Source organism: Microcaecilia unicolor, chromosome 4 (assembly GCF_901765095.1).
Source record: "Microcaecilia unicolor chromosome 4, aMicUni1.1, whole genome shotgun sequence".
NCBI lineage: Eukaryota > Metazoa > Chordata > Amphibia > Gymnophiona > Siphonopidae > Microcaecilia > Microcaecilia unicolor.
In genome coordinates, this window is record NC_044034.1 from 219,248,584 (window position 1) to 219,261,971 (window position 13,388).

Sequence of the window (13,388 nt, forward strand, 5' to 3'; positions counted from 1 at the left end):
TCATTGCTGTGGTACAGCCAGGAGAGTGTCTCACGTCTCTAGACCTGAAAGAAGCTTACTTGCACATACCAATTTGGCCCCCGCACCAGAGGTTTCTGAGGTTTGCGGTGATGGGAAAACATTTCCAGTTCCGGGCCTTGCCTTTTGGCATCGCCACAGCTCCCCGAACCTTTTCGAAGGTAATGGTGGTAGTAGCTGCTTTGCTCAGGCGAGAAGGTATCAGGGTTCACCCGTACCTAGACGACTGGCTCATCAGAGCAGACTCTGTAATAGAGAGCTATCAAGCTACAGCTAGAGTGGTCTCAGTACTTCAATCTCTAGGCTGGGTCATCAATATGGCCAAAAGTCACCTGACCCCCTCGCATCTCTAGAATATTTGGGGGCCAGGTTCAACACAGACTCGGGCTATGTATACCTACCCAAGCTAAGGCGGTGCAAGCTTCAGAATCAGGTCCGTCTGCTCCTGAGGATGCCCCACCCGCGAGCTTGGGACATTGTCCAGCTCCTGGGATCGATGACAGCCACATTGGAAGTGGTGCCCTGGGCGAGAGCGCACCTGAGACCTCTACAGTATTCCCTACTTTAAAGATTGTCTCCAGTTTCTCAGGATTATCAATGCAGACTTTCTTGGCTCCCTGCGGCCCGACTCAGCATGGAGTGGTGGCTCTCAGCATGCTGCGGCGAGAAATGCCGCTGGAGCTCCCCGATTGGTGTCTAGTAGTGACAGATGCCAGCCTGAAGGGCTGGGCGCACATTGCAAGGGGAAGCATGCCCAGGGTCTATGGACACCCGAGGAGTCGGAGTGGTCCATCAACCGCCTGGAGTTGAAAGCGGTGTTTCAGGCGCTTCTGGCCTTTCAAGTGACCCTGGAAGGATTGGCTGTCAGAGTGATGTCAGACAACACGACAGCAGTGGCCTACATAAATCGACAAGGCAGCATTCAGTGCTGAGCACTAGCCGCACAGGCGAAACAGATTTGCCACTGGGCCGAGCTGCATCTTTAGTTTCTGTTGGCAGCTCACATTGCAGGTCAGAGCAACGTGCAAGCTGATTATCTAAGCAGGCATCAGATCGATCCAGCAGAATGGGAACTAGCAGATGAAGTATTCCTGCAGATATGTGCCAAATGGGGCAAGCCAGTGATGGATTTATGGCGACAAGTTCAAATGCCAAAGTCCCGTGCTTCTTCAGCAGACGGAGAGATCCTCGCTTGGCAGGGTTGGATGCCTTGACTCAGCCCTGGCCTCCGGGCCTACTATATGTGTTCCCTCCGTGGCCCTTGATAGGGCGCGTGCTCCTGCGGATTCGGCTGCACCCAGGAGAAGTGGTCCTCATCGCCCCGGATTGGCCCAGGAGGCCTTGGTATGCGGACCTCCAACAGATGCTAATGGAGGCTCCCCTTCCTTTACCTCTGGTACCGAACCTGTTGTCACAGGGCCCGGTAGCCATGGAGGACGCCTGCCGCTTGGTCTTATGGCATGGCGATTGAGAGGGCACAATTGAGGGACAAAGGCTATTCAAACACAGTCATTTCCACTCTCATGCAGGCCCACAAGCGTTCCACTTCCGTGGCTTATGCCAGGATTTGGCGCCAGTTTGAGTCTTGGTGTGCTTCAAAAGCGATCACACCCATGCGGGCTCCTGTCTCGCCGATTCTGGACTTTTTGCAGGATGGTGTACAAATAGGCTTGGCCTATAATTCCCTGTGGGTGCAAGTGGCAGCGTTGGCCTCCCTTCTGTGTAAGGTTGAAGGCGTGTCTTTAGCTGCTCATCCAAATGTGGCACGGTTTCTTAGTGGGGTGCTTTGGCTCCGGCCTTCCGTACGAGCACCCTGTCCAGCTTGGAACCTGGGGCTAGTTTTGAAGGCCCCGAAGGCTTCTCCTTTTGAGCCGCTTCGGCGAGCATCGGAGAAAGATTTGACACTAAAGGCAGTTTTTCTTGTGGCCATTACTTCGGCGAGATGGGTGTCAGAGCTCCAGGCGCTGTCCTGTAGAGACCCATTTCTGCAATTCTCAGAGTCCGGGGTCACAGTTCGGACCGTGCCTTCCTTCATGCTTGAGGTGGTTTCATCGTTTCACCTAAACCAGCCTATTTTCTTGCCCTCCTTTGATAAGGAGGAGTTTCCAGAATCTTTTGGGCAGTTGCACCTGTTGGATGTGCGCAGGACTCTGCTGCAGTATCTGCGAGTTACTATCTCTTTCAGGATCTATGATCATCTGTTTGTTTTGCTATCAGGTCCTCCCAGAGGGTCTCCAGCATCTAAAGCAACTATTGCCCGCTGGCTCAAAGAAACTATCTTTTCAGCTTATCTGCTTGCCGGCCGGTCTCCGCCTGTAGCCTTTAAGGCGCATTCTACCAGAGCGATTTCTTCCTCTTGGGCTGAAACTAGATTACTCTCTCGTCAAGAGATATGCAGTGCAGCAACATGGGCTTCTAAGCTCTCTTTTGCCCGATATTACAGGCTGGATGTGGCTGCTAGGAGGGATGCGCATTTTGAAGCACAAGTGCTAGCGCGTGGTGTGACCTGTTCCCACCCTATATAGGGATTGCTTTGTTACATCCCATACGTAATGGCTTCATCTGCTTGATGACAAGGAAGGGAAAATTAGGTTCTTACCTTGGTAATTTTCTTTCCTTTAGTTATAGCAGATGAAGCCATGAGCCCTCCTTGTATGATTGTCTGTATGCTGTGAATTTGTTTTAGGTTCTGTTCTTGTTTCCTGAAGTTCCTTCCTTGGGAGAAAGTTGGAAAAACAGTCTTCAGGATTCATGTTCACTTATAGGAGGATGAGTCCATTCCTCCAGTTTATGTTTTGGAGGATGAGTTTATTCCCTCCAGGAGGATGTGTTCATTCCCTCCTTTTGAGTTCATCGCCCTGTTAAGGGCCATCGTTTGCTGTGAGGAAAGTTCATGTTATTCCCATTGCGGTTTGCCATGCTGCTTTGGAAGCTTCAAATACTGAAGAGGTAGTGGAGCTGGCTGGCCATGAGGCACTGTGAAAAGTTGAGTGCTCTCTATCTCCCCTTGCTGGTTGATGGACACAACCCATACGTAATGGCTTCATCTGCTATGACTAAAGGAAAGAAAATTACCAAGGTAAGAACCTAATTTTCCCTTACTGTAATAGAGGGAACATTCATAAGAAACTATTGCAGTAGTTTGAAAAGGAAGACTGATATGAGGGAATTAGGCGAAAATGTAAAGTGGCAATACCTAAAAATTTGCATGGGCTAGAGACCATCTAAAAATACCATCTTAGAAGCCCAGATAAAATTCATTTTACACTTCAAAAGTGAATGAAGGTGTCACGCTTCTCACAGAAGCACAGGGGTTGTGTGCTCTTGGACCACTGCTGTGGAGTGGCAGTGGCAGGCAAAACCTCCCCCAAACCAGAGGCAAGGCAGAACAGGACTGGAACCCCGGACTGGAGTTGCAGCAGAGGCAAACAAGCTGGGACAGGCAGAGCAGGAACAGCTAGACTTCACCTGGCTTGACCGCCTTTCCCCAGGAGTTGAGCCCCTGGGTGCAGGCGGCCAGCAGGACTTACAGGGCAGGAACTGGATACCAACAGGAACACACAACAGAGTCAGGACTAAAAGCTACCAGGCAGCCACTAAGACAGAAACACAGACAGGTGAGAGTCAGGACTGAAAGCTGCCAAGCAGCCACTAAAATGGAACACAGACACAAGACAAGGAAATGCAGACCAGAATAAGACTAGGAACTAAGCAATAAAACCAAAGCTAACTACACACAAACAAACTAGAACCAGGCAAGAAACTCAGACTAGAACTGGACTAGGCAGAAGTGCACACACCCACATACCAGTGACCTTAGACGATGCAAAGGCAAACACAAAAGTTTCCAGGTGGCTAATAAAGCCCATCAGCAGCTGAAGTTTAGCTGCAGGAATCACAAGACAGCTACGGGTGCTGTTCAGGCACAAACAAGAAAAGCAAGTCTGGCAGCCCGGAAGATCTGGATCTGATTGGGCTGAACGTGTGACAGTTCATAGCAGCCACCAGTTCAGGCCACCAGAGGGCGAGGTGAGCACAGACAAGGAAACAGTCACCACCGTGACAGAAGGTACTCTTGTTTCCCTCCTACCTATTCATTCTCTTCCAAATCAGTGAGGACTAGGACTAGGGCCAGTGTTAAACATGCTGGGACCCAGGCAGTAATTTTAGCAGAGGTTGCCAAAGCCTACTAGCAGGTTTGTACCTTCAGCTTCAGGTAAACTTGAGGGCCCTCTGTAGCCTGGGGCCCAGGGCAGTTGCCCTTAATTCACTTCTGTAATAGTGGCCTTGCTGAGGGCCCTGCTTTCTCTTATCTGGCCCTTGTGTTTTGCAACTTATCTTTCATTCTACCTGAGAAATGAGAGTTCATTTCTAAAATTTAAGCAAGAATTAGAGGTATACTACAATGGCTTATAGTCCAGATGAGGGTGATGAAGGGCAATTTGTTGGAGTGGAGGAGTGGCCTAGTGGTTAGAGCACCAGTCTTGCAATCCAGAGGTGGCCAGTTCAAATCCCACTGCTGCTCCTTATGATCTTGGGCAAGTCACTTAACCCTCCCCTCCATTGCCTCAGACAAACTTAGATTGTGAGCCCTCCTGGGACAGAGAAATATCCAGTGTACCCGAATGTAACTCACCTTGAGCTACTACTGAAAAATGTGTGAGCAAATATCCTATATAATAAAAAGCACCTCCAACATTCTGAAGCTGACTCCGTGGCAGTGTAGGGTTCGTAAGTCTGTCATTCAGTGTTTCATTGGCTTTCACTGTCCCCGCCCTCACGTCGAGGAAACGGAACGCTGCATAGTTGCCAAGCAAACAGACGCAACATCACAGGATCGAAGAACCAATCAGACAGAACGGAACTTGGAGGAGGGAAGTGGAGTGGATTGAATCTCTTAACAATCATATACAGGGAGGTAGGAACATCAGTGGAGGCAAGTGCACAGAACGGAAGGAAGGGAAGACAAACATTTAATCACTTTGTCACTCACACATCACACATACACACACACACACATACACAGACATCACACACATACCCACACACAATCACTCTGTGTATCTCTCTTTTATACTGTCTGTAAAACACTCTGTCACTCTGTCTCTCACATGGGCAACTGTATGTTGCATTCTCACGAGTAAGGAGCTCTTCTGATGTGATTGTTAAACTGATTGAAGGGCCTGAACAAGGAAACCTTTTACCACATTGTAACACAGTTTACACAAAAACTATTGTATATAAAGAAATCTTACACATGTAAACAACAATTACATTCAGAATACAACCGTGGAAACATTAATGGCAGGAACTCATGACATTGCTAGCGCCTGTTTCATTGCGTTAAGAAACGGGCCTTTTTTACTAGTATATAAATAAATACCTCATTTCTTCCTCGTTCCTCAAATTTTTTTCTTCTTCTAACTTCAGAATGTTTACATTTCTCATTTTCTTGGTTTTTAATATTGTATACTGCTTTGATATCTATAGAAAAGTAGTTAAACACTAAAACTAAACTAGGACTCAATGATGAGTTTTCCAGAGTGAAGAAATGAATAGTGGAGGCCCCAAAAACCTTCACTACCTAAAGTAAATGATCCGGAAAAAGGAGCAATGAGCAAAGTGGTTGAACTTGCAGATGGCAAGTATTCAAGGGAGGGTAATAACAAAGGCAGGTTGTGAGGAATTGGTTGCTTTATGAACCAGGGAACCCATGCAACCAAATGGAATATATACATTTCATATGGATTTGTGCAAAGCAATATGCATGAGGAAATTTTAATAACACATTTTACATTCTGACCTATTCCCTTGGTGGAGGATAATGATCAGAATTAGTGTATGTGTACACAATACTGGGATCTGAATTAGGAATTACCACCAGGAAAATTGTCTTAGAGTTACTGTGAACAATACACTGACATTCTTAGCTCACTGTGCAGTATTGGTCAAAAAAAGTAAATAAATGTTATTTGTAAGGAATGCAGACCAAAATTGGGCATAAAATTAAAAATCAATAGTGCCTTTGTATTGATCCATGAAGCAGCCACACCTATGCAATTATGGTTGCAATACAGGAAAAATGCAGCAGAGCTAGAAACAAAATAATTACTGGGATAGATGGACTCCTATGTGAAGAATGGCTAAACAGCTTAGGACCTATCAGTTGGGGTTTGATTCAGAGGTTTGTAAAATTATGTAGTGTGGGACTAGTTAACTAGGGAACTGTTTAGGAAATCAGAGTTTCATGGTGTGTTCCCTAGACCTAGTACTAACTGGTAGCAGATTTAATACACATTTAATGGTGGTTTTTAGTCAGTGCATTCTTAGTTTGCAGGTGGTTATTGGAAGATGGGTTTAAGGCCAATTAGAATAACAGTTCGAAAAAGGTTTGAACATTTTTCTTGAGGGAAGATTCATTAATAGCAAGCTAAACTTGAGCATGCCTGGTATTCAGAAAGCAGTTGTACCAAACATAAAACTGACTTTCTTTAAAAAAAAAAAAAATTGTGTGTATTGTCAGCATTATGCATGTGAATTATACATATGCCATTATACATATAATTATATATTGTTATGACTGTGTATAGTTCAGAGCAGTTTACAAAAACAGCAAAATGGATACAAACAATTTTTTAAAAAAGGAAAAAGTTAAAATAGTATTGTAAATATAATACAATACAAATAGTCTAATCCTAACAAAGGGATTATCAAAACTAAACATTTCTGAGAATAGTATTGAGTAAAAATCCCCATTTTAAAATTATAGAAAAAAACATGTGCATATCAGTAATGGGAGAAAATTCTACATTCTAAGCATAGCTCCCATAAATAGTAGCTTTGATGTATTTATTTATTTAGATTTTGCTCACGCCTTTTTCAGTAGTAGCTCAAGGTGAGTTACATTCAGGTACTCTGAATATTTCTCTGTCCCAGGAGGCTTACAATCTAAGTTTGTACCTGAGGCAATGGAGGGTTAAGTGACTTGCCCAAGATCACAAGGAGCAGCAGTGGGATTTGAACCGCCACCTCTGGATTGCAAGACCGGTGCTTTAACCACTAGGCCACTCCTCCACTCCACTATTGTTTGCTCATCAAAGAAACGAAAGGAAATTGAAGGTATGTAAACATCTGATGGGAAGAACAAAATCTAGATTGAAATGTTAAATATCAGGATAAATAGAGGACAAAGGCCTTTGATGATCTTAAAAGCCAAACATAAAACCTTAGGTAAGCAATGCAAGGTTTATAGGTGGAGCTGTTACTCTATCGTATTTGTTCTTAAGTACGTTGATTTTGGTGGCTTTGTCTAAAAGTTGTTTTTTTTTAGGTAAAAAGAGAAGTTTATTACAATGGGTCAGAGCCTGAATTATCATTTTTTCACTGAATGATTTACAATCTTACATTTGACATAACTACAGTTTACAAAAACAAGATTCAATAATCAGGTTAAACTGTTCAAATGACTACTACTACTACTTAACATTTCTAGAGCGCTACTCAGGTTACGCAGCGCTGTACAGTGATGAATCAGAATTCCTACCATTCAAATTACTGATTCTAATGCTATTTCCTTTTCTCCAAATAGGACCCTTTTTAGGGGTAGAATGAGCCTGCCTTCCTACCCATAAAATCAGTGTATTGTGTTCAAATTAAGAATGTGTCCTCATCCCACTGTACCATCTTACGAATTCTTGCCAACCTGTGTAGATAATGTCTTCCAAGGAATATTGAATAGAAAAATATAAATATTTGCATATATGAAATATTTTAATCCCAATTTCTGCAACATTTTACCCGAGTACAAGTATATTGAACAAAATAGGGGATAAAGGCGATCTTGAACACAACCCAGCAAAGCCAATACCCAGAAGAGTGATCATAGGTAGAGCAAAAGGGGTGTGTTCAGGGCATTCAGGGGTGGGCGCAATATGGGCCTCTTTTACCCAGACCATGCTAGCGATTCCTGCCCGGCAATGCTGACAAAGCCATTCAAAGTGAATAGGCTTTGTCTGCATTGCCGCACCAGGAATCGTCGCTACTGCGGTTTAGTAAGAGAGGTCTTATATTTTTAAACCAGTGGCTCTCAACATCTTTTTAGTTGGGACACCCCTGCCAGAAGATGTTCATATATGACACATTGCGTGCATGACCCTCAAGGACCTTTGGTCTGACACAGTATAGCAGTTCTTACAAGTAAATGTAAAGATTCTACATGCACAAAAATCAGCAGGTGCAGATCAGAACTAGGACATGCGTCCATGGAAGTCACCATACAAAAACTATTCTGATTCTCTTGTCATTGGAGCAATAACAATATAAATCTCTCCACTAACCAGGCATGTTATGAAATACAAAACCTGAAAAAAAAATCTCAACTCTACATAGATGTAGCAAATCTGCCATACAACAGCGCAAATTCCTTTGATTCAGTCAGCAAGAACCCTACCTATGAATAGGCAGCACTATAAATGACACTGAGCTCTACTACTGGTGAACCAAAACAAGTGAGACTACTACAAATTTCTACACAAAAACTGCATGCAACAGAGTACCACACCTCAGTTGCATGCAGTCTCACCAAATACAGAATGACAAATTAAGACATAGAAATATGAAGTCAAAAATTGAACTAGGAACCCCCGAGGAGTCAAATGTGGCACGTAACACAACGCTGGAGAAATAATAGAAATGCATTTCCTCTTGTACTGAACAAGTACAAAGACATCCATGATGTGCATTTCCCAAAGCTCTAACATAACTAGTTAGTTTTAAAAATAAATTCAAAATAAATCTTTTTCTCTTTAGACATTTTATTTTTTAGATAAATAGAAACAGGGTGAATATGTGTTTACCTTTGTAAGGTACATACATATTCACCCCCCCCCCCCCCCCCGTGTTTTTGTTCTTATGGTCTTAGTGGTTTTTTTTCAGAATGTTTAGGTAGCTTTTTTGGTTGGTTTATTTTATAGGTGGATGATATATGTCAAGCTAAGCTACTTTTGTGGAAATCTGGCTATTTTTCACCTGATACCAAAAGCACCTTTTTGAGCCTTTCTAAGCTGCCGCACTACTACTGCTTTTTATCTGCATTACTTTGCAGTTGATTTTCTCCTTTTGTTGTGACATTGTATTTTTCAGACATGTTGGTCCCAGTTTCTCTTTTTTAGCTTTCCTGCCTGTCTTCTGCTAATACTTTCCAGTGCCTGCTGTCCATTTACCATTTTCTCCTCTCTTTTTCCATTTCTCAAGTCTCTGATTTTTTTCTGTCCCTCTTTTTCTCTTCCTCCCTTTTCTTCCTCTGTCCACACAAATTTCACCCTCTTTCATTCTAATCTATCTTTCCCTTTTTAATTTTCACTCACCTATCAATTTTCCATCTTCCTCTCCTTCTCCTCATGAGCCCTCATGGTGCAGCTGGTAGGTTGCTTGCCCACGACCTGAGCTTGAATCCTGCATGGGATTTCTGTTAGTAGTATAGCCTCTGGCCATATCATCTCTCCATCCACTTGGTCAATAAATGAGTACACTGCCTTATCTTGTTGGGGGGGGGGCTGGGAGATAAGATGACTGCGGAAGGCAATGGTAATCATCCCACTCTGTCAAGAAACTGTTAGCAAGTGGTGGCTCCGATGTCATTAGTGACTTAGGTGACTTCCGTCCCCTTCTCTCTCATTCCCTAGCTTCTCTATTTCTCTCTCACTCTTCACTGGCCTCATGTTTTCTTCTTTCTTCTTGCTCTCCATGTACTCATCTCCTTGGCAGCCTGCTATGATCTCTCCCATATATGGTTCCACCATTCCCAGCATTACACCTCCATATCCCTTTACCCTTGTGACCCAGAATTTCTCTCTCTTTCCTCTTCTCTGCCCCTATGATTCAACATCTTCCTGTCATCTCTGCTGTTCACTGCTCTGCGGCCCAGCATCTCTCCTCTAGTGCAGTAGGAGAGACCCAACCATACAAGCCCCAGCATTCTCTGTTAATTTGTTGTGAGCTGTGCTCCTTCCTTGGGTAACAGCAGTACGTGACACTTAATTTGATTTCAGTTCCAATGCCGAGTTAATAGGAATTGAAAGCAGCGGCGTAGCGAGGCCGGCTGACACCCAGGGCAGGTCGCCGCTCCACACCCCCCCCCCCCCCCCCCCCGGAGTGCATCTTTACCGCTGGCGCTCTGCCCTGCCGAGTGCACGTCGTCTCTGGGAGCTGCGTCGGCTTTGTTGGTTCCCTGCTTTCTCTGCCCCGAACAGGAAGTAACCTGTTCCGGGGCAAAGAGAGCAGGTAACCAGCGGCTCCGACACCCCCCCCCCCCAGCGCGTGCACCTGGGGCGGACCGCCCCCCCCCTTCCTGCGCCACTGAGTGAAAGCATATTATGTGCCACTTGCTGCTGTGACTCAGGGAAGGAGTGCAGTTCACAACAAAATGCTGGGGCTTCTGTGATCATGTCTCCTGCTGTTGCATTTCCTGCTGCCACTGCAGCCTCAGTGCCCCTCCCAGATCCTTGCAAAACAATAGTGTTGCAACACCCTGGCTGAGAACCACTGGTTTAAGCTATATGTATAGGCACTGATTTCCGGCTGCTGTACACACAGCTTATACTTCTGGCCTGATCACTCAATTTACTATTGTTTTTCTATGTTGTATAAACTATATGAATAGTGGGACGTGTGTATGTATGTGTGTAGTATGTATATATAATATATATATATATATATATATATTTAATTTTGGGGTTGACCTTTACTATAAATGTAGTTCCATTGAATATATGAATTATTTGACATGTCTAGATGTATGAAATTGTATTCTAAACCTTCCACTGAAAACTGATCATGGGTGTCTCAAGCTTGTATTTATGGGAGAGAGCAATATGGGACAATTTTTTTCTATTTATTTGCTAGATGCTTCTGAGCTAACCATAGTGTGGAAGACCCTACGCTATCTCTGGTCATCAAATGATTTTGATTGCTTTTGCAGACGGAGAGAGGTGAGCGTAAGACAGAGAGCAGTGGATCTCCTGTATGCCATGTGTGATCGAAGCAATGCCCAGCAAATTGTGGCTGAGATGCTGAATTACCTGGAGACAGCTGATTACTCCATCCGGGAAGAGATTGTAAGTGCTATGCATGTCTGGTTTTCCTCTGAGGCTTTTCTAAAGAAATTTCAAAATTCACTTAACATCTAAATTATTTTACCTAGAATAGGTGTCTTTATTCAGTTAATCATTCCCCAACCCACATAGCAATTTTGGAAACTGATGGCTTAACACAAGAAACAAAAACAAGAGAAAAATAACTGTGGCTCTAAAAATCAAATTAGACAAAAATTGACGACCAGTGTTGATGCAAGATATATACTTTTCTTGCTAACACAAGGAAAAGACCTCAATACACCCAAACGCCAACTTAAATTCTAGCATCTTTCACTGGGGTTATGGTGGTCATCGGTCTTAAAACGTCGTACTATATTTTTTAAATCCGTTTTTATTTATTACATTTTAGTCCTTAGTTTAAAACGTAAATGTATTTTTTAATTATTTGTTTCTTCCTCTGCAAATAACTTTCATTTATTATTTATTCCAAAAATGCTTATGTTAATCTTATTTCTAGAAGAAAAAAAATTTGAGCACTTAGCTAACACCCGACGGTGGCCAGTTCCGTTTCACTTCTATGGCAGGAAGAAACTGGACTCTTCAATATTTTTGTTTAACACAAAACCACATAGTTTCTATTAAGTAAAGGTCCTGTTTTGATGATAGAGCAGTGTGCTTGACTGGGAATATGAAGTACAAAATGATACATTAAACAGAGATGTTTACTTTATATATCTTCATTATGCACCATGGCTATGTTCCTTGCAGTTGTTCAGACCATTGATTCTGGCCCCATAATGACGCAAGCTCAGTAATACTATCCACTTATGCCTTACTGCTTTTTATAAACTCTGTGATTAAAAAAAAAACAGGAAAAAATAGTTCAGAAGACATTTAATAGCACATTTAAATGCCTCTATTTGGTGGTGGAGATGGCAACTGTTGTGATTCAGCCTGGCTGTTTTCACTCAGTTGGTGAAAAATACCCCATCTACAAGTTTTAAAAAAATACTGGGTTCTGAATTAGGAGTTTGCACCCAAGCAAGACGGAGTTATTGTGGACAGTTGGGGGCCAGTGTTAAACATGATGGGGCCCAAGGCAGAAATTATTAGGGGGGACCCACTTGCAGGCTAGATCTCAGGTAAAGGGCAATTTGCTCTAGTTGCACCCCCCTAATGCAAGCACTCTGGACAATACATTATGATGTAGCTGCAAAAAAAAAAAAAAAAAAAAGCAAATAGAATGTTAGGTGCTACTGTCTCTATGTAAGTCTCTGATACTATTTAGAGGGTCAAAAATTTACATCGGGCGTGGATGCTGTTCAAAACACCATCCTGGAAGCCCAGGCCAAATATATTCCACGTATTAAAAAGGAGGAGGACGGAAGACCAAACAGCCGGTATGGTTAAAAAGTGAGGTGAAGGAAGCTATTAGAGCTAAAAGAAAATCCTACAGAAAATGGAAGAAAGAACAGACTGAAATTAATAAGAAATAGCATAAGGAATGTCAAGTCAAATGCAAAGCACTGATAAGGAGGCTAAGAGGAACTTTGAAAAAAAGATTGCATTGGAGGCAAGAACACTAGTAAAAAAGATTTTAAGTATATTAAAAGCAGGAAGCCAGCAAAAGAATCGGTTGGACTGCTGGATGACCGAGGGGTAAAAGAGGCGATCAGGGAAGACAAAGCCATAGCGGAGAGATTAAATGAATTCTTTGCTTCTGTCTTCACCGAGGAAGATTTGGGAAGATACCGATATCAGAAATGGTGTTCGAAGTTGACGAGTCGGAGAAACTGAATGAATTCTCTGTAAACCTGGAGGATGTTAAGGGGGCAGTGCTACAAATTGAAGAGTAGCAAATCTCCTGGACTGGATGGTATTCATCCCAGAGTACTGATAGAACTGAAAAATGAACTTGCGGAGCTGCTTTTAGTAATATGTAATTTATCCTTAAAATCGAGCGTGGTACAGGAAGATTGGAGGGTGGCCAATGTAACACTGATTTTTAAAAAAGGTTCCAGAGGAGATCCAGGAAATTATAAACCGGTGAGTCTGACGTCGGTGCTGGGCAAAATGGTAGAGATTATTATAAAGAACAAAATTACAGAGCATATTCAAAAGCATGAATTAGTGAGACAAAGCCAATATGGATTTACTGAAGGGAAATCTTGCCTCACCAATATATTACATTTCTTTGAAGGTGAACAAACATGTGAATAAAGTTGAGCCGGTTGATATGTATCTGGATTTTCAGACGGCGTTTGACAAAGTACCTCA

The 13,388-nt window shown here is 43.1% G+C and overlaps 1 protein-coding gene across 1 annotated transcript in view; it reads left to right on the forward strand.

Moving 5' to 3' along the window:
- Window positions 1-11,128, forward strand: part of LOC115469011 (AP-2 complex subunit alpha-2-like) — a 130,222-nt gene extending 119,094 nt beyond the window's left edge. The window contains exon 10 of the mRNA XM_030201246.1: window positions 10,997-11,128. Coding sequence (XP_030057106.1) covers window positions 10,997-11,053 — 57 coding nt within the window. The 3' untranslated portion in view covers window positions 11,054-11,128. The remainder of the gene's footprint in view (window positions 1-10,996) is intronic.
- Window positions 11,129-13,388: the final 2,260 nt, after the last annotated feature.